Below are 20,675 nucleotides of genomic sequence, written 5' to 3'. Positions count from 1 at the left end.
ATTGCTGTTTTATTCCTAAGATGATGCTGAGTTTTTTTCTGGTGCAGTTATTGTTGAAACTGTAATAACAGTCAGATCAGTTTGTCAGGTGATGCGTGTGTGTATGAGTTTTTCTGACAGTGTTGGTCCATCTGTCTGCTTGACTGATAAACCCATTTTGCTGCAATAAAAATTATCGACATGATCAAAGTGAAAACTTCTTATTAGATAAAAAAAAAAAAGAGAGACCGACCCTGCATGTTGCCATTGAATAAAAAGGAAACATTTTTAAAAATAATCGCAATATACAGTATGTCATACTCAGGATCGCAAATCATCGCACATGTTTGAAATGGCAATAAGATTGTAGTGTGACTTAAGCATTTTCATGATATTATATCGTGGGGCCATCGAGTAATTGAGTAAACTTCCCACCACTGGCTATATAAGAGCTTTAGAAAATGCTTGGTTGTAATTACAGCTAGCATGTTGCCATCCAGACTGATAAATACTGAATCACCCTTAAGAAGATGGCCTATTTACCTGCTTTGGGTCTAGTGTCTTACTTTGAGAGGAACTGAGTTTGAAGGAAATTCAGAAAGAAGCTGCATGTTCATCAGGCTATAGTGAATGAGCGAAGACGTAGCTGCTCTGACCAATGGGAAAGCAGGAAGCATGTGTACTATTATGTGAAAACCAATGGACGCTCCACGCTAACATTGGCATGTTCGGAAACCTCATTATCAGAAGTATGTAAACAGTATCTGACTGAAAACCTCTTACATTAGAAAAGTCAACATAAAACAGACCAGAGGTCTGGTCGAGTTTGTAGGTGTTGATCTTTAAACCCCATGTGATTCAGTTGTGGAGGCTAGCCATATGTGTACTTTCACAAAGCGAACACTTTTTGTTTTGACCGCAAATCCAGGTGGTCACCATGTAAAGAATCCGGGTTTTGTACATTTGTACATTAACCCAGGAACAGGGTCATGAAGCCAGACCTGAATGACATGCTGACCCATTTGGTCTGGATTATCGTGGTTCAGTTTAGGATACTGAACATGATATGAGGGCAGCATTTTCGGCGGTTTGTGTAATCATTTGAGGCAATTCGAAATTTTGAAATACATTTATAGATTTTCAATAGTCTTAAGATGTTTTTAAGATGTGCTAATTATATGAAATCTATCACTGGAATAAACTGTGTAACGTGTAAATAATATATAGGCTGTAGAGTTGTAATGCTATGCAACTTCTACCTGCATCTCATGCTGCAGCAGTCTGCCAGGTGGGCAGGAGGTTAGTCTCACTATCTGCAATGCCATAGTAAGCTTCCTGAAACACATTCGACCACTACGTATACACATGACGTTTGTGCACGAGCTCTTGATTGATTAAATTGTTGCTTTATGATCATTTGGGACCCGCTGAATTCAATGTTTGTAGCCAACCTGAGGGCCTCTTTTTGTTTTCTTAACAGTGCTGATTCAACCGAGCCTGCTAACGGAGGCGGGGGGCTGTATGCTAAAAATGTTCTAACGTGCAGCCGGAGCAGCCAATAGGAAGCGCGGTCGTCGTTCAAATCAGCCAATGAGAGGAGCGCGGAGCCGCGCTGCTCCTCTCAGGGCCCCGTAGGGGCGGTACCTGTCCTCGAGGACCCACCCTTCAAGGCCGTGGGTTTGGTTGCACACAGGCTGCAGTTTCAGTTTGTTTTATTCACCATTTTGAGTAGCTGAAGGTAAAAAAAATAAGAATAATTGCGTCTGGAGAACAAGTCGCTGCCGTACTTTTATTTTCACGCGCTAGCTCGGACGGTGGAGTTGTGCACCAACCTCGCTCCCCCTCGGTGGTTTGCAGAGCGGGAACCTATATTTCTTTCCCCCCGTGCTTATTCTTCTCCCCCCTTTCTTACATCCCTAACCTCTACAGTATTCCTGCAAAATGTCAAGACCAGTGAGGTAGGTGTGCTAAATCTGTCCTCTGCTCTCCGCAACGTTTATATCGACGCCGCGCTGGCAGGCTTCGCAGATAACACGCACGTTTCGACCGCGCCGTGTTTTATGAGCTGGGAATGTGTTTATTTCATGAAAAAATAATGTGAATGTGTGTGTGCTTCCCTTCTTGTGTGTGCACCCTCCTTTCTAACATGGATCCCGGCGGTGTGGACGGCTCGCCATGTCTCGTGGAGCTCCGCGCCGCCCGCCCCGTCGCCGTGTGTTGCCTGCCGTGCTTTTAAACGAGCCCGTGATGTGTGTTGTCCGCTGTTATGTAGGCCAAGCGGAAAATCAGGCGATGTGATTTAACCAGCTACGTTTAACGGCTCACTTATGCCAGGCCTGATAATATTTTCCCTCTCTGACTGAGAATAAGAATATGGCGACCCATTCATCCAGGGGAGGCTCTGAAACGCTAACACCCCCCACCACCACCGAAAAAAAAGCCCGACCGGAGGAGGTGGTGTTTGGCCTCAGGATTTGATCTTGTTGCCGCGCAGACTAGGCATGTACACACACCGTAGTACGCTAATATCTCATTTCGCTGCAGCTACAACTGTTCCCTGTCGGTTGAGAACAATAGAAAATGGCGTTAATAGTCGAACGGAAACGTCGTTGGAAGAAGAGCAGATGTACGTTTTCCAACGCCGGCAGTAAATTAACCCTGCAGGCAGATGTCAGAGGAAGGCGGAGAACTACAAAAAGTTAGCCCCCCCCCCCCAAATGCTCGAACCCACTGTGACTATACCGGTAACTCATATCCAGGCCCCCCTTTTCACACATAAATGAAAACGTCCTTTCACTCGTTTGTGAAGTTATTCTTTAGACTATTGGCTTTGAGTTGATTCCCGAGATCTCGCGGTTTCTCGGCATCTCAGTGACTAATTTGATGCATCTTAAAGAAATTCGCTGTTTGTGTTATCTTTGAGTTAGTTGGAAGTGGATACACATCAAAGGGCTGCTAACCTGTGGGGGGAGGAATGAGATTCGGGATTCGTCCACTTAAATTTTTTTTTTTTAACTCCACTTAAATCAGTAAGTTAAGTGGACTCTCCCCTCTGATGGGCCAGTTTCAAACGGATATTTCAACATCCGCAACGCACTTATTCTTGCCAAAATATGAAACTTACAGTCACACATCAATGTTCTTAGAAGTTGCATTTAAAAATAAAAGTTATTGTTTAATGGCATTTTCATGGATTGCCGTCATTTGAAAAAAATGCTTCCCCTGTGGAGGGCAGTTAAAGTCGATGATCCAATGTGGCTTTTAATAAAACACAACCAGTTTCTCTGTTGCTGCAGAAAACACACACAACTTTTGTCATATTTACTTTAATTGTGCACGTGTTGTTTTACTCAACTTAAGTTTGTTGTTGAGTGCATCAATATAGTGTACGGAGAAATTTGGGATGACTGGACCGGCTATCTCCACAACCTAAAAAAAATGACTTAGACACATCATCTGCTACATAAAAGGCCTGATTGTTCACATGTGCTTACAGTCCACAACACACACAATTTTAGTTTTAAGCCCACTCAGACAGAAAACAGCATTGCAAGAGGGGAAAAAACGTGGCATTCATCTCAATCAGAGCTGATTCCATACATATGTAGAAACATGTTTTCTGAATCTGCTTTTAAATTCACAGAATATAATCTTACAGGGCTAACATTGCCAGAAGCATTCAATCTTAAACCCAAGTTATGCTTCCGCCTTGACACAACGCAAGGGGGCTTGCGGACCCCTTACGTCCTCGCAGACCCCCCTTACGTCCAACGCAAGGGCCTGACGTGTACCTCCCAAAAATACTAGACGCGCGTCGAGACGACGCAACACCAACGCAGCGGCATTGGCTGTGATTGGTCCGCTAACTACATCCGCTGGAGACCGCTTTCCGGTTTCCGCTCATAAACACCGCCATTTAAACTTTTAATAGGCTACTTTTATTGGTTGCACCTTGTCGCTTTTGCACAAAGAAATAAAACACCAAGTTCTGAAAAATTGTGGATGTTTAAAGCCAGAAGGTAAACAAATAGGCTATAACGAGGCTAACGACGATATACGTCAAGAGTCTCGGTCGGTCGGTCAGTCTTTACAAAAAACATAGTGCCCTCTACCGGTGTGGCATTGAATTGCATTTCACCACGTAAACCCAACGCAGAACCATCACACTCTCCAAGCAACTGCGTGGCCATTGCGTGATCACTACGCGGAAGCATAACCGAGCCTTTAGGACAAAGGCTGTGGCATGTGTAAATTATGAAATAGCAAGTTTTGTCTTTAAGATTTTTGGATGTATCTATAATAAAATCTTGGTCAAAAAACTCCTTGCGAGAGGTTATCCTCCACAAGTATATCAAAATCTTAGTTGCAAAATGTGCCACTTTTTTATATGGATGTTCAATCGGTGTTGATGGTAAATGTTGTCCATTTGAAGCACGATAGTGCACACTATATTGACCGAGAAAGCTAAGTTTGCAGCTACAAAATCTGCGCATGCTCTGGAAAGAAATTCCACCTTCACTTCGCTTGTATTGCAAACTGGCTACATTCCCCAACAGCTGAAATGGCGACCCCGGATATTCAGATGCAATTATTTGAGGCAGAGAAAACGCAGCAGAGGGCACCCTCCGGGCGTTGGCACTGCCAGCACGGTTCAGCAATCAGGAGAACTCTGCTTTCTTGGTCAATTTAACACGCGTTGAAGAATTTATAGCTTCACATGACTTCACATCACCACTGATTGGACATCCACGTTAAAAGGTGGGACATTTCCCCTTTTAATTTTGAGCTCTATGTGTGGTGCCAGAGAGGTGGAATGATTTCTTCTTACAAGTTCCACCAGTGAAACATGCAAAAAGAAATATACTACACATGGGTGGTATAACAAGGGCGTGGTGGTATTTTGTATGAGACTTGTATATTGTATTCCTATACTAATTAATTTTATGCACATTTTTAGTAATTACTCATACAAATCTAGCTGTAAGCTGTATTTGATAGCAAAGAGACAAATATCCATCCCAAGTTAGCAGAACTCTACACGTCTTCATACTGCTCATTTGGCTGACGAGCAATGAGGTTGAATTCACTATGATATGAAACGGGCAAAAGTAAACAAATGGTCACTTTAGCTTAGCTGTTACTAGAAAATGTCCGCTGTTTTTATTTGATAAAATGACTTGAAGCCATTTGTCAAGCTCAAATGTCAGCTGACATGATGCCTGTACCAGGATCAGGGCTGGGTAACACTTTTATCTCCGTTTTAAAACAAAAACAAAGGAACAAAATGTCAGAATTAAATATTTAGGCAACAAGAGCAGAAACAATTAGTATTTTTTTTATGGAATGCAAACCTAATAATTCTGATATGTAGTGAATAATTTTTTACGTAGCAAAATTTCCAAACATCCAAACATCTTCAACAACTTCTTTCAGGTGTAATGATTTGCTGTTTTCTGTTATGATCATAAACTAAATATTATCTTTAGTGATTGATTTGCTGGCCTGACAAAAAATGTCAAAAATGACATCTTTCACTGTTTTCTGACTTTTCTGTATCAGACAATGTATTCATTAGTTCATAACATAATCAAGTGATTAATAATGAAAATATAATTATTTGAAGCCCTAAATTCAATCCTTTTGTCAGAATAAGGTGAGCACAAAATCTGTAAAAACAAATGTATTCACAAACATTCTGTCACACATTAATCTGGTTAACCCACTGATTCTGAGTATGTTGAGCTACTGTGTCTTCGCTGGATTGAGATCCTCGATTTGAATACAGTGACTTGTAGAGCTGCCGTTAACAATGATTTTCAATGTCTATTGATCAATCAGATGAATACTTTCTTGAGTAATCCTTTTATCTATAAAATGTTAAAAGAAATAGTGAAAATGCCCACCCAAATTCAGACTATTTCAAGGTATTCAATTTATCACGCCTCACGTTTGAGAAGCTGGATCCAGCAAATGTTTTTGATTTTTGCTCGAGAAATCCAGATTTATTTTCTGTCCATTTAATTAATTGCCTAATTCTTTTTTATTTATTTATTTATTTTCCGGTTGAAAGTAGTTGTTGGGAAAGTGGCTTATGCACGTTCAAACGAATCATAACCCTGAACAAAAAACGCACGGTGACCGTTGACTTCCCAGATTGTGGTCACCACCACGCAGTACGTTGTTCTCTGATGTCCTGGAGATGTGTTTGATAATGTGTGGAAATCTTGGCGGGCGTGTCACTGGCTTCTGTTGTACATGGCTGAGGCTTTTACTGTGGCCAGTGTTGGTGTGTGTCCGTGTCCCTGTTGTTGTAATCTAAGGACTTGTTAAAGTCTCTGGCACTGTTGCCCTTCCCCCTTCCACCACACACACACACTCACATTGCTCCGGCGTGGTTGGGATCCACATATGTCACCAGTGCTCGCAGATTATTTTATTTTGACCCTTTTTTCATCTTTTTAAAAGTTTGTGTCTGCTGTATTTAAAACCCTTTAAATAATGTGAATGATATACATATAAATGAGGGATGATTTATCAGTAGTTTAACCTGCATCTCTAGAGGTGTGTGTTACCTGAACTATAGTCGATGGCTGTCACCTGAGGCTTCCTCCATACACTTTGCCAAATTAGCCTTGGAAACTGTAGAAGGTTGACCAGTATCCAGTTCAGTGCCCCCAGCTGGAGGCTGTTTGTAGCTTCTCCAAACCAAATAGTACAATCCAGACATTCATACAGTGCTGTTGAATTGTTGCACATGACCTACTATAACTATGCAGCATGCCTTCCCCCTCCAGCACCCATTAACATGTCTTAATATCAGGCGTGAGCATTGAAGTGACTCTGTCCCGTGTAAATGTAATGTGATACAATGTGTTTATTTCTTTACAGGAACAGGAAGGTGGTGAACTACTCGCAATTCAACGAGTCTGATGATGCAGGTAAGAGATTCTTGAGGGTCTGTGTTCATAGACATAGTTCAGATGTGTAAAATTATCTTTGAAATTGACAAATTTCATATGTGTAGTTAATGCGTAGCATATGTGTAGCATTGTGTAGTTAATGCTCATTTCCAATGGGATAAACATTTTATCCGTCTCCTACCATTGCCTACCGTACATGTTTGGCAACATAAGGTCCCGTGGTAGTTCATCAGCAGGGCCTTTCTATGAGGAGAGTGTATAAGCCCACCTAAAGTGAACACTACATTGGGCATTTGTGCATGTAGTGCTCTGCCTTTTTGTGCTGCTCCTCTGAGCACTTGTAGTCGTTTATCTGTGAACTTTTAGAAATGCGCTGTAGGAAAAGGAGACGGTTGTTTTGGCAAGTTTACCGGCACCCTGCCGGATCTCCGCTGTGAGGCTGAGGGGTAAAAATAAAAAATAAATATTGATTTGCAACAATGTTCACAATGGTTGAATATGTCCAGGTATTTTATGGGAAAATCTTTGATGAAAGGCTGATTTAAATCTTCTTGTATATCATCCATCATATTAGCCAACCCAATGTGGTAGAATTCACTCATAGATGTGGTCCAACTGCGAATAGCTTTTTGCTCTCTTCGTAAAGCTTTTCTAAAACTATATTCTACAATACCCATAAAAATACTTGAATGGAAACATGGCTACTGTAGCATTATCTAGGAAATGTTCTATCATCTCCAGGACGACAGGACACAGACTCGAGTCCTGATCCCTGGTAGCTGCGGTACCGTGTTTAACCGAGTACCGTCGTGTTTTCAGTATTTTGACATCAACTTGGTACTGAAGCATCAGTTCTTATGACATCACTACGAGCGTGATGAAAAGCTCTGGGGATGGCCGTATCTGATCCGACATTTGCTAGTTTGTTCATATAACAATGGTCCAGGTTATGTAGGAGTGGAATGGTATCTGGAGGTCCCAACAAGGCCTTTAGTATCTAAATCCAATTCATATTGGACAAATCCATTGTTGTGGTTCCAGCATAACTATTCTGTCATCTCCTCTTTGAAGATTTTCACGTTTCTCGTCGATAGAGAGAGAGAATCCAAAGAAAGGAGTATGACTTTGAAAAATGTATCACTGTGACCAAACAAAACCACGTCCAATAATCATATCTTGTCTTTTCTTTCTAGATGAGGAGTATGGTGAGAATAAGCCCAAGAAGGTGCGTGCACCCCCTCGTGAGCCCAAGCACAAGCGCTCAAAGAACTCACAGGACGACAGGTGAGCCCTCGGTATAGATTGACGGCGCCCAACAGCTTTCTAGCATGTTTAGTGCTGTGACGTTACTGATAAATGTAATTTTATGGGTTTCCCCTTGAAGGCATGATACATTTACAACGATTTTACCGTTAACAATGTTGTACCATGTACGGTTAAGCCACTTCAACACATTGATGCAGAGACGAGCAGAATTTGGCCTTGAGGAGCAGCTTTTTAATATGAACAGGGTGGATGAATCCCACCAGAGGCAGTTGGGCATAGTCAGCACTAAGACACCAGGATCTATTAGGGCTGGTGCAAAAATGCTGAGGGGATTTGGGCCTGGCTGGGAAATTTACCTTGCATGGCAGCTGGATTCTCAAGATGTCATGAGATTACGCAAGCAACAATGGCAGCTGCTGAAGAGGTCAGTGTAGATGCTGCTACTTTGTCCGTTGTATGAAAACTGGAGAGTATTTGTTTAATGAAAGAAGAGCAAAGAACAACAAAGGAGGCCTTTTCTCCATGGGAAATGGTTAAAATACATGTTAAGGAAGGGAGACAACCAGGTGTGCTATAGTAATGTTTCAGGCAGAGTAGCACCAGTTGGTGAAAGAGTATAAGGAGTAGGGCTGCACCATATTGGAACAAAATGGACATTGAAACAATTTTGTACTCTAGTAAAGCATGCATTCATAACTCTCACCGCTTGTGTAGATATGAAACCATAAAAGGCACACCCTCAAAGCATGGTTTGCAAGATGGGCTGTTTCATGACTGGTTGGATGGGTTGCCAACATTCCCGAAGGCCCCTCCCACTCTGGACAGTCTACCTGGTTGACAGTTGGGGGAGCCCTGTTGCTTCCCGCAGGGAGAGAGGGTGAAACGAGAACAAAGTCAACCAGGGCCTTTCCAAACAAATCTAGCCGTTCATGGTGCACCACTGGGGACAAGCTCTTCCCTCACAGAGCTGCCAGTGGACAAAATGGAAAAACATATAGAGTTCATTATGAAACTGTGGCAGGCCTACCTATGCCTATACCTATTTATCAGAAATACTTGATTAGTCATGAAATGAGAATCGTGCAAGTTTTCCTTTTGTATCAATCAGCATAGTAAAATATTACGTTTGACTTTGCCAATATCACACGTGATGATTTTGTGATGTGACTATTGCAAATGTGCACATCGCAGTGTCTATTATTTAGACAATAGACAGTGTTTCCCGCAGGATTTTTTTCAGCAGCGGTGGTGTGGTCCCCGAACCCTCTAGGGGGGTCCGGGGGCATGCCCCCCCGGCCAAATTTTTTTTGTACCCTTTACATTGGAATGCATGAATCTGGTGCACTTTGAGAGGAGAATATGCACTTAAATCCTATTCAAACAGTCCTGTGTATTACTGTAGATGGGATTATTGGTGTTGTAACTTTGCCTTTTGTGTCTTCATTTACAGATTTTTATATTTTTGTATAGTAATATTTAACAAAAAATGCCACAACGCAAATATAATTTGCACAATTTATTTACAGATTTTTGCCTAATGCTTAAACACTAAACATGGTTGCTATGCCCAAAGCATAACTGTTTTTTACATAAGACACTTTGTTCAAAATATACATTGTGCACAGTGCATCCCTTAAGAGCGTGTACCAGCCTTTTAACCTCTGAGCCCTAAGCCATTTTTGAGATGTTTTGGTTCGCCTGGATTTATTCTCTTATTAAGATTGCATTCATCAGCCTTATAATGCATAGCAGTCAAGCTATCATTTATTTGGGTCACAACCTGGACTATCAGAATATGTGTGCTGCAGTGATGTCGTTTGAATGTAGGAAATTATCAATTAGACAGTAAAAAAAAAAAAGCAAATAATATCTCACAATTATTTATTGATATGACACAAAAAAGGCAAATTGATTAAGCTCGTTATTGCTTAAAACACTTCTTCTTAGTCTTGGGAGTCAAAAAGTGATGAGAAAATTATAAAATAAATATAAGTTATACATAATAGAAACTATTCATGATCTTTTAAGAAGTCCTTAGGTTTTTCCCTGCATTTATGCTAATGACCACATGCTTACAGGCGATTAGCATAAATCCCTGACTAAAATACGCGATGAAAACGGATTTTATATGGCAATAAAGAACAACATCGGATCTAACAGTATGGATTCATTTTTCAAAGTTCCCGAAAATACCTAGGCTATAAATTCCTGACTGGATATCAGCTCCTGTAAAGGCTATGAGTGATCCCAAAAAGAGCGACAACACGCACACACACACATAGGCCTACACACACACAATACTAGAGGAAAAACGGCACGGAGGTTGCGGTTTATAGATACAATAAAATGATTGGGCTCAGAGGGTTTTTAACACTGGTGGTCATGTAGCGACACATTTTAGCAACTTACTTTCTCTCTCTCTCTCTTTCTGTCTGTCTCACTCTTTACTTCTTTCTTCGATCTTCCGCTTCACTCGCTACTGCTAGAATCAATGTAACTTTGCAACCGTGTAGGGTAGCCTACTGCCAACAACTGCCACACTCGCTGTGTATTTTTCTTCTTTGATGTTGGTTACGTGACGATGTGCCGCGTGCTGCGCAATTGACGTTACGCGCTGTACATTTTCTAAAAGGAGCTACGTAAAAAAAAAAAAAAAAAATTATTATTATTATTTTTTTAATTTTTTTTTAAAGGATTTTTATTACAGCGGCGGAGAAAATTCAGCAGCGGCGGCGTGCCGCTGCTGTGTGAACGTGGGGGAAACACTGATAGATCACACAGCCCTGGTAGGGACAAAAGGACTCAGCTGGAGGAGAGCAAAAGGTTTTTTGTAACCTCTACCTGAGCTTTGGAGTTTAGTTCCACTCCCTTGTTTCTTTTTGTACTTTCAGATATAAGCCTTTTTTACCGCTTACATGTCGGCTTTCAGCTGTATCACTGCTGTGTTAAGTTGCTGCTGATGTTTCCTGCTGTTGCTGCTTCACATAAAACACTTTCCACTGGCAAACCAACAGGATTCTATTATTGTGAAGAAGTTATAGGGAACACAATGCGTTTGTCACTAAGTTTGTGGAGCTTCATTAGTGTTGCTTTTTTTTTTTTACTTGCTTACTTTAAACCATTACCAGTATAGCTTATTGGTACCAATATGTGTTAATTATTGATGGTCCCATTATTTTTGAAAAACAACTTCTGTCCACATTTGGTTCGATTAAGCTAGCTCATTTTTCTGCTATGACTACGGACTACATAACATGACTGCTAACGTGCATAAATTATTCTTCTGGGGTTTGTGGCAGTTATCAGGTGTATTAACACCAGCCTCTGGACTGGAGGAGGAACCACCCTGATTTAGAAAAGTTAAGGAAAATCTAGGGTTGCTCCCTATTAGACGATGAGTAGGATCACCTTCCCCCAGTGAACTTGAAGAGCCGTCGTTTTTCTTGTTTTGTTTTTTTTGTCTGTCAATGTGCATCACATTCAGGCGGCAACCTCTGGTTCTGCAAAATGAAGGCAATGCTGAAGTGCCTTAAACTTGGTTTCTACCCACTGGCCTTCAGGGGGTGACTCCTCTGGTTGCCAAAAGAAGTCAGATTGCCTGGAAGTCTATAGAAAATGACCCTATTTCTCATTTGATTTATTATCTCAGTAAACATGTAAACAACACAGCGCGCTGCACAGGAAGCGGCAAGGCCCATACTGTTATTTTGTTTTGTAATGAAACTGGCAAGCCTCATTTGACAATGTTAATGAGGTTGGAATCATTACTGAACCCATATCAATGGATTTTCTGATGGGTAGATGAAGAGTATAAATCAACCCAGTGAAACATCTTTGGAGGCAGCTTATGGTGGCGAAAAGGACATTCAGCAGATCTAATGGACTTTTATGCAATAAGCATGCTGACTGCACAATGTCTCAATAATTAATGGCTTCTCTGTCTTGGTGCACCTGCCAGATAGGCATCAGATGAAATAATCAGACAGGCATCTAACAAATGTGTTCGCCAAATCTGAGAGAAGTAACCTTGTAGAGTGTATGAGGGGGGAAAACCTGTGATTGTTTACTTTATCCTTGGAAAAACTAGAATAAATGTGTTGCTTTAAGATTTTTGTATTAATTTGACTGATGAAATGCAGATTATACACCGTCTTTTGTTTATGATATACCTGGTTACCGTATTTGCTAAAGCTTTCTTTTTTCCTAATCTTGTTCCAGCGAGGAATCTGATGAGAAGGTCTCTAAACCCAAAAATGATTCAGCAGGTAAGTCGTCTGATTCAGATTAGAATGTTTGACTCGGGCACTGAAAATAGCTGAAATTTCATTAGTGGAGGCTGAACACTGGAGAGCAAGCTCTCTGACTTCCCTCTCTATCGCTACTGCAGATGACTTTGGCAGCGATGAGGAAGACAATGACTTTGGAGAGGAAGAGGAGGAAGAAGGAGGAAGCGATTATGAAGAAAAAAAAGGCAAAAAGGGAAAGAAACCCAAGGTGGAGAAGCCAACCAAGAGGGGGCCGAAGAGAAAACGGGCTGCAGGTAACAATCCTGTTTCTTCCCTCTACATATTTTATTGCCTTTTTAAAAAAAAAAATGTATTTACACTTATCATACTCAATTAGTACGTTCAGTTTAACATTATTATCATTCAGCTTCAAGGGAATGTTTTGGCACAAAGCGTGAAAGTCAAACTGATAGTGTGCTTTCTGTGGAGTCCACCATGTTGCACAGCCATGTTTCTACTTGCGCCCAGTATGGACAAACCAAACACACCTGAAAGCCACTGTAGTGCTTTCCGCACGCTTGAAAAGGGAAGGGTGAGCACTGAGCAGAGTGTTGTTGAGTTGGATGCAAGCTCAACTCCAGATGCCACCGAATCCTACACACTCCTCCTTTTTTTAAGATTTACATTTGAAAGAATACTTAAAAGCAATGCTGTGTTTGTTTTAATTACTCAGTCGAAAACTATGAACGTTTTAGAAAAACTCTACCTAAATTTAATAATAAGTAAGTCAATGTCAACCTTTCAACTGCGTGAGGCTTTGGATTCTTGTGTAGCCAGATCACATATTCTAGCTGTGTGTGGAATTAGTGCCATTGATATTGATCTTTTGACATGTGAAGATCTAAAATAACTTGAGCTCTGTGGTTGACGGTCGTGCTCTGAGTGTATTCTTCTCACATTCCTGCTGATTGTGACTGATTGATTTGTTTGCCTCAAACGTTCCTCAACACTGCAACGTTCTGATTTGATTTATTACCCTCAGTCAAGTGTATGATTGATCAATCATTCATCTGCTGAACTGACTCTTAGATGTTTACTGCATCTCATCTTTTGTGACCAATCCAGTGACTAGGTGATGGTCTAAACAATATCCTCATGAGATAGACAGCTGTGTCATTTTTCCCTGTGAGGTCTTAATCTAAAGCTTTTGGGTGAAAAGCAGAATCTATGGACAATTGTTTCTTTCATTTTAAGTCACAAAAATAACTGCCTGTAAACTTCTGCCTCATCACCGTACAAATGAATAATTAACTCCTACAGGCGCAATGTATGTGCTTTCAGTAATTGCAATGTTCCTGGCAGTATGAGGCTTCAAATGTCCTACACAGCAAAAACAACAAACCTGCAGTGCTTCACTCCGGCTTTTCATTACACACGGTGGTATTCTATTTAAAGGCACTGCAATCCATTACTGCGTTGCTTTGTTACCCAGAATGCACCCCCTGATTCACAGGATGACTGCTCCCAATAGGAACCTTGTTTTGCCCTGTTGCCCAGGCCTGAAAGCCATAGCAACGCTACAGCAAAAGTGATTTTGTTTGTTTTATTATAAAAGTGGTTAATTGAGCAGAACATTTAGGCTGTTTCTTGATTCTCTGATAGTCTGATCACATCCTCCTTCAAACATTACGTTTGAACAACGTGAAAGCAACCTATTAAGAAGACCTGGTATGGGAGGAGAAGCAGACAAGAAATTATTTTGCAACAAAATGATGCCAACCATGCTGTTGTTCTGAAACCATTAGAAATAAAGTAGGCACGGCCTCTCACATGCATAATCAAATTCAGGCAGAACATACTGTATGTGATGAACCAGTAGACCCTCCTCATAGTTAAAGCTGCAGGGAGGAGCTTAACAACTGTTTATCACATTTCTAGAAATGAATGGCATTGCCATCTATTTAGTTGAAAATATAATGAAACTTATAGCTTTAATAAAAGTAGGTTGATGTGTTCTGACTGGCTGGTCTTGGCGCTGCATGAAGCCTGAACTAATACTGTTGTGAATGGTTGTGTTTCTGTGTGCTCTTGCGTAGATGACAGTGACGATGAGAAGGAAGTGAGTCGAAAGCGCACAGTGCGCCAGGCGGCGTCCAAGGCTGTATCCAAACAGAGGGAGATCCTGCTGGGCGATGGAGGCAGCGAGGATGAGGAGCACGAAGACCAAGAGGAACCCTATATGGACCGTATGTACAACTAAACTGAAGTGGGGTACAAGAAAAGATCGATACACTTTAGTATCGCAATGTTATGTTTTGTGGTACAGTATCGTAAGAACACTGAATCGATTTTCAATGAACAACTTACATGCAGACGCCTCCATAATATGTTGAATATATGAAGCCACATCTTGATACTTTGAGAGTTTTCCTAAAATTCGATTTAACACAATTTATTTCCCAATTTATTGAATCGTTACTCCTGTATCATGATGCATATCGCCAGATTCCTGTGAATACACAGCCCTACTGTACTGTAGACACAACACGTCATCCCCAAATGCCGCATAGATTCCTGAAGATGAATTGAGGGCTTAAATGCTTTCCCAGACAAATCTATTTTTGTTGCATAAAATTCTGTTTATTTTATCTCCTGCATTTTTCTTGCAAAACATTATATACTTGACCAATTTATAGATTTAAAAATCATTCAAATTAAACAATCTAGGAAGAGAGCTTCTTCATTTTTGTAGCAATCCTCAGAGCATAAATTATATTAATATAATATGACTATATGGACTCCATTGGGAATCCAGCTTGATGCAAACTTGCGTGATGTTTTATTTATGCTTCCCACTGCTGAGGCGTTATGTTCTCTGGTCCAGTCCGTTCTTGTGGCATCAAGCCATTGTGACCTCAACAACAACTTTTTGGCAATTTTTGATGTGCTAACTTTTAGTTGCATTAGTGACTGCAAACAGCAGGGGTCCTGTGTTGATAAGCTCTCCTTTTTTACGTGCAGCTGACGAGTCCGGCAGCGATGAGGACTTCATGGTGGAGGATGATGATGACAGTGACTATGGACGCTCCAAGAAGAGAGGCAAAAAGGTGATTCGACGGGGGCGGCCGGACAAGAAGGAGAAGAAAAGCCCCAAGCCCCGACTAAAGGCCACAGGTGGGAGGTTCAGGCAGCCGTTCACCACTTTTGATTCCATCAGAATTTTTTTCTTTCATATTATGTCATTCATTTTAGTTGTTCGTCCAAAAACGGATCAGGTAGCTTGTGGAGATTTAGTGGTGCAAGGTCAGCAGGCTCCAGCTGTTGCTGTAAAGCTTTAGATTCATAAAAAATGGCAAATATACAATACAGATCTCAATTAAAGTGTTTTATTTTAGAAGTTGAAGTTAGTTGAGTCTAGATTTTTAAGCCTACACAAAATCAATGATTCGGTATGTTCCAAAATACCATTTATTTTCTGCGGGTAGTTAATGGACACAAACAGCTGTTTGGGGCCCTGCCAAAGTAAAGGTCCTGTGTCCAACGGTTCATTACCAATACAGGTTACTGAAGAATGAAACTGATTTGTCTATTCCCCCCCAGTGACCCCCAGCCCGATGAAAGGAAAGGGGAAAGGGCGCCCTAGCCCCAAGGCCCAGGAGAAGAGCTCACCCAAAGAAGAGGAAGAGGAGGAACCTGAGAGTCCCCTGGAGGAAGAGGAGGAGGAGGCAGAGAAGAAAGAGACCTCCCCAGCCCCCAAGATGACAAAGGAGGCCGCAGGAGGAGATGAGGAGGAGGAAGATGAAGAGGAGGAGGATGGCTCAGAAGAGGAGGCACCCTCTGGAGAAGACTAGAAGATGGTATCCACCGAAGCCCATCCTCCATGTCTTCTTCTCTGTCTCTTCTCAACGTTTTGTTTTCTTTTGTTGCTCTGCATTTAGATTTTTTGTTTTTTTCTCCTCCTGGTGGCCTGGCTCAATGGTTTGGACTTGGTGTGCTTTTTCTTGTTTTGCCCCCCCATCAGCCGACCCTCCTGTCTTTATCATTGACATTCTGCATTTTAGTGTGAAAATCCAGACAAGTTTATGCCTTTTTCAAGAGCTCATTGCTAGTGAGCATCCGTCCTGAGTGTGAACAGACCAATTTTCCTGGCACGACTGGCTACATGCGCTTTTCCAGTTTACTTTACCGATATCTACGATTACTGGGAGTGTTGTTCAAAGCTCCTCAACGCGTGCTGGCCTGGGGCCTTTACCCTCCGGTTTGTACGTTACGCTTTTAAACCGGGAGCAATTTTTAACAGGGCAGCGTTAGCTAAGCAGTTGTTCTTTGAGTTGAAGCAGCTTCTTTTAATTTTTAACTTTTAAACATCGCCCTGCTTGTTTCAGACTATATTGCTGCTGAACGGTTGTGCGGCTGCTGCTTCGTAGATAAAGATGTTAAAGGTGTTCTCTGTAGACTGGAGGAGAGGTGGGTCACCGCAGAGTGGTGAATCACCGCCGAGTGTTTGCCACTATCACGTTTCAAGCCAGCATGTTTGTGTTTTTATGTATCTGGTCTGGCTTTTTCTCTCTCTCAGGCCATCTGCTGCCTATGTTAAACAATTTCTGTTGTTTGTTGGGCTTTCTGACGATGCGCCATGCTACGTGAAGCAACGCCACCCCTTTCTAAACACGTGATCCCCACCTCCCTGCATGGCTACAGCATCTTCTCAACATTCAAGCCCTTGTGCCAGGCACCCCTAATTCTGTTTTTATTTTCATTTTTTTTTATGAAATGCAAGAAGAGATGTTTGTTTTCTTTTCTTTTGAGAGTTTCACAAAATGAATGTTTTTTCTCCTGTTGGTTTATTGTTTTAATTCTCTATTCAGATTTTTTTTTTGTAATGTTTGTTTTTTAAGAAAAGAAATAAAATGTATCTTGATTTTAAAGAAAAAAAGTTGACCCTATCCAATCTGTTCTGTCTGATGGTTGGACCATCCTCTCACACACCTCCCCCACAGTTCCATCAATTGTTACTGTTGGTATCCATTTTTTTTTTCTCAGCGCCTTTGTTCACCCATTAGTATTTTGTTCACCCATTAGTATTTCGCAAGCAGATACATTTTTCAAATGATACAGTACTATACAAGTGGGCACCTCGGTATATATCCAGCATTTGTATGCCTTAATTTTTGTTGAGTTGAGTTTCAGTCATGGCTCTGATATCATTGTTGGAGGCCTGAGAATGTAATCTGTCCTTCTGTTTTAGGTCTTTGCTACGTGGCAAATTATTCTTAGAACAAGTCAACAATTTGTATGATCGACAGACCATCCAAAGCCATAGACGATCTCCAAACTAGTGACTAGGAGATCGGGTGCAGAACTTGTGAGATTGTCCTTTTTTTGACAAAGAGTGCTTTGATGTCCCTGTGGAAAAAGATAAGATGCTGCTATTGTGACCGTGGGAACTTAATAAATGCATTATTGGGCGTCCTTCAGGAGAAATTCTGATTCGTCCCGGGGCTGCAATAGAAAATCAACCCTGGATGTGTACAGAGGACATGTGAACCTAGTCCTTGGTTCAGAAGCACATTCAATTGTTTTGAATGTGCAGTCCTTAGCAGGTTGGTGTGTTTTTCTACATTTGGGTCCTGAATTGGCACCAAATCCCACTTGTAATTTAAGACGATTGGATATGAATAAGGAAACAAAGGGTTGTTTTTACCAATGTAAAGCTTGGAGAGCTCCATTTGCAGTAGGATGGGGTACTGCCCCGTAGTTCACGGCATCGAGGGCTTGAAGGAGGTTCCTCCCCATCATCCCTCAGGAGGCACATGGCATAAGGCTGTGAATTTCTCCTGTTTTCATCCATTCTAAGATTTCTTCTGTTATGTTTTTTTAATGTTTTTTTTCTATCTATCTATCTTCAGTTCTACTGGCAATGTTAATGTAAGCCAAGTTGTGAATCCTACAGGAGACCAAGCGGAGAAGCTTTTGTCAGTATTGTGGAAAGGGAACGCTGAACTCTTGAATCTTTTGCATGTTGTGGAAAAGTGCAAAGCGATGGTGATGATTATGGTGATGCTGGTAATGGCAATATTGTGGTCTTACAAAAAAAAAAAAAGGATTAACAACGACAATGTTGATAATGTTTTGGTTTCCCAGCTTCTAATAAAGGCAACCTACTTTTTATATGGATTTAACTACTTGTTTTGTGATGTTGAGCTCTGTGTGACGTGGCTTTGGTTTCATCGCGGTCTGATGTATTCCAGTGTCTGCCACCCGGTGGCGCTGTGTGCATCTGCTCTAGGGGCAACCTCTGGTTTTGAAAAATGAAGGCAACGCGGTAGTGCCTACGACTGCAGTACATCAAAGGGCCACTTGAGGCTGGCTCCAAAAGGGTCTCGATCTCTCTGTAGACCCCATGCTTGCCTGCTACATGATCCCCTTCGTCAAGACAACTGGTGATTGTTCTACATCTCACCTGTTTAAATTCCATTAAGCCTAATATTATTCATGATAAAGGGCGTGGCCACTTTGAGTGACAGGTGGGTGCTGTCTGAGGTCGCTAGCTGCCTGCTCTGCTGCGTCACCCAGGTCCGCCTCAGCTCCACCAACAATCCGCCTCTTTGTCCCATTTCAGAGATGGGCTGCATCATCACTGCCATGATGGCAATGGCAGAGCACCCACTAGAATCCTGTGGGTGCCAGGTTTTCAGGTGTATATGTATACATATATGGGGGGAAAGTTCTATAAAACCTCCATAAGAAGCTGTGTGAAGTCTGATAAATCCTCATCACCAACCAAACGTGTAATCACGTGGGATTGTGGGCACCAGGTTTCATCAAGGAAGAAAGCTACGCTTAAGACATAAGATTTGTCTGGCTCTGTATTGATTTTAATCCTATTTACTGTCCACCAAGAGTCCAATGATTGTATATGAGTGCCCTGCTAAATGGATGGAGTACTTATTCTTAATACTATTCAAGTACTCTGGTTTTTACAACCACTCTAAGACACAAGGGTTCTACATTTATATATAAAATATACAAAACTTAAAGCACACAAAGCACTCAATTACTCACATCACGTTACTTTGAAAGTTCTCTCATGCCTCCTCAGTGAAGAAGAATCAAAAAACAAAAGTCTAAGTCACAGTAGGCCTATAGCGTGTCATAAAAAAGTCCCAGCATAGCATGGCAAAAAATATATAAAAAGTCCAATTATGCCAAAAAGTTATAGTTGTATAGTAGTATGTCAATTAAAAGTAAAAAGTATGTCAAAATAAATCAGTAAGCCATTATAAAGTAAAGGGTAATTTGTGTGCAGTGACTTTGCATTTTTTTTTTTAAGTTTGCAAGTGCATTTGAGCTCACAATTGTGTGCTATCTCGTCATTTTTCTGACACACCAGTCTGTAGCTGTCAGACATGGCGAGGAGAGAGACACCTGACACTATGATTTTTTCTGCTGCTCTAACTATTCTCTGTATGGACTTGGGCTCAGTAGCTGTACAGTTCCCATACCAGGTAATGATGCAGAGTTATGACGCTCTCAATGTTTCCTCTGTAGGGTGCTGTCATGATGGGTGGAGGGGGGGGTTACTCTTTTCGATGCACTGCAACCTTTCCTAAAATGAGCACACAGCCGTGTGGAGAGCCGGTGCTCGGTCTCCTACCCTGACTGACTGTGGCCTGCTAGTGAGGAAGTCCAGGATCCGGTTACAAAGCAGGGTGTTGAAGCCCAGTGTGCTCAGCTTCCCTCTCAGCTGTTGTGGTGTGTGTGTTGAAAGCAGCTCTAAAGGCCACGAAGAGCATTCGGACTTGTATTTTGCCGGAGTGCAGAGTGCAAGGCAGTGGATACTCATCGTCTGTGGACCTGGTGGCTCTGCAAGCATAGTGGTGGTCCAGAGTTGGTGGGAGCGGTTTTTAATGTGCTTCATTTTAATGGGTGTCCATAATACGGGACGGTAGTCATTCAGATGCTGCAGGAGACTTGGTATGACGGAGGCAGTTGAGGCACTTGGGAACGATAGCATGGACATGAGAGGTGTCAAACAGGACTGTGAGGACATCCTTTAGCAGATCAGGGAAGGCGTGTTGTTCATGGCCTCAAAACGTACAGATACAAAAAAGACATGACAAATCATTGAATCGTGTGTCAAAAGAATGTTATCGTTTAGTATGTCAAAAAAATGTCATGTCGGAAGTGTAGTATGTAGAAAGAACTCATAGTATGTCGGAACAAGTCATTACGTTACGGACCAATCTGCTTCCCAGTTCAGCTCGAGTCCCAGCGTGGAGTC

At 41.6% G+C, this 20,675-nt stretch overlaps 2 protein-coding genes across 2 annotated transcripts in view; both read left to right on the top strand.

Annotated features, from left to right (window-relative positions):
• The window catches only part of cldn19 (claudin 19), a 324,743-nt gene extending 313,290 nt beyond the window's left edge, over positions 1-11,453 (top strand). Inside the window, exon 6 of the mRNA XM_084023893.1 lies at positions 11,443-11,453. The gene's annotated coding sequence lies outside the window, so the exon portion shown is untranslated. The remainder of the gene's footprint in view (positions 1-11,442) is intronic.
• nucks1a (nuclear casein kinase and cyclin-dependent kinase substrate 1a) lies at positions 1,658-18,566 on the top strand. The gene is made up of 8 exons (XM_084023879.1): positions 1,658-1,937; positions 6,868-6,917; positions 8,093-8,183; positions 12,384-12,430; positions 12,553-12,705; positions 14,488-14,637; positions 15,413-15,565; positions 15,992-18,566. Exons 1-8 carry the CDS (start codon positions 1,921-1,923, stop codon positions 16,240-16,242), a joined length of 912 nt encoding a protein of 303 aa, XP_083880005.1. The 5' UTR covers positions 1,658-1,920; the 3' UTR covers positions 16,243-18,566.
• The last annotated feature ends 2,109 nt before the right edge of the window (positions 18,567-20,675 follow it).

Source organism: Eutrigla gurnardus (assembly GCF_963514095.1).
Source record: "Eutrigla gurnardus genome assembly, chromosome: 2".
NCBI lineage: Eukaryota > Metazoa > Chordata > Actinopteri > Perciformes > Triglidae > Eutrigla > Eutrigla gurnardus.
The sequence above is the reverse complement of the archived record's forward strand: the minus strand, read 5'-3'. Positions and strand labels throughout refer to the sequence as shown.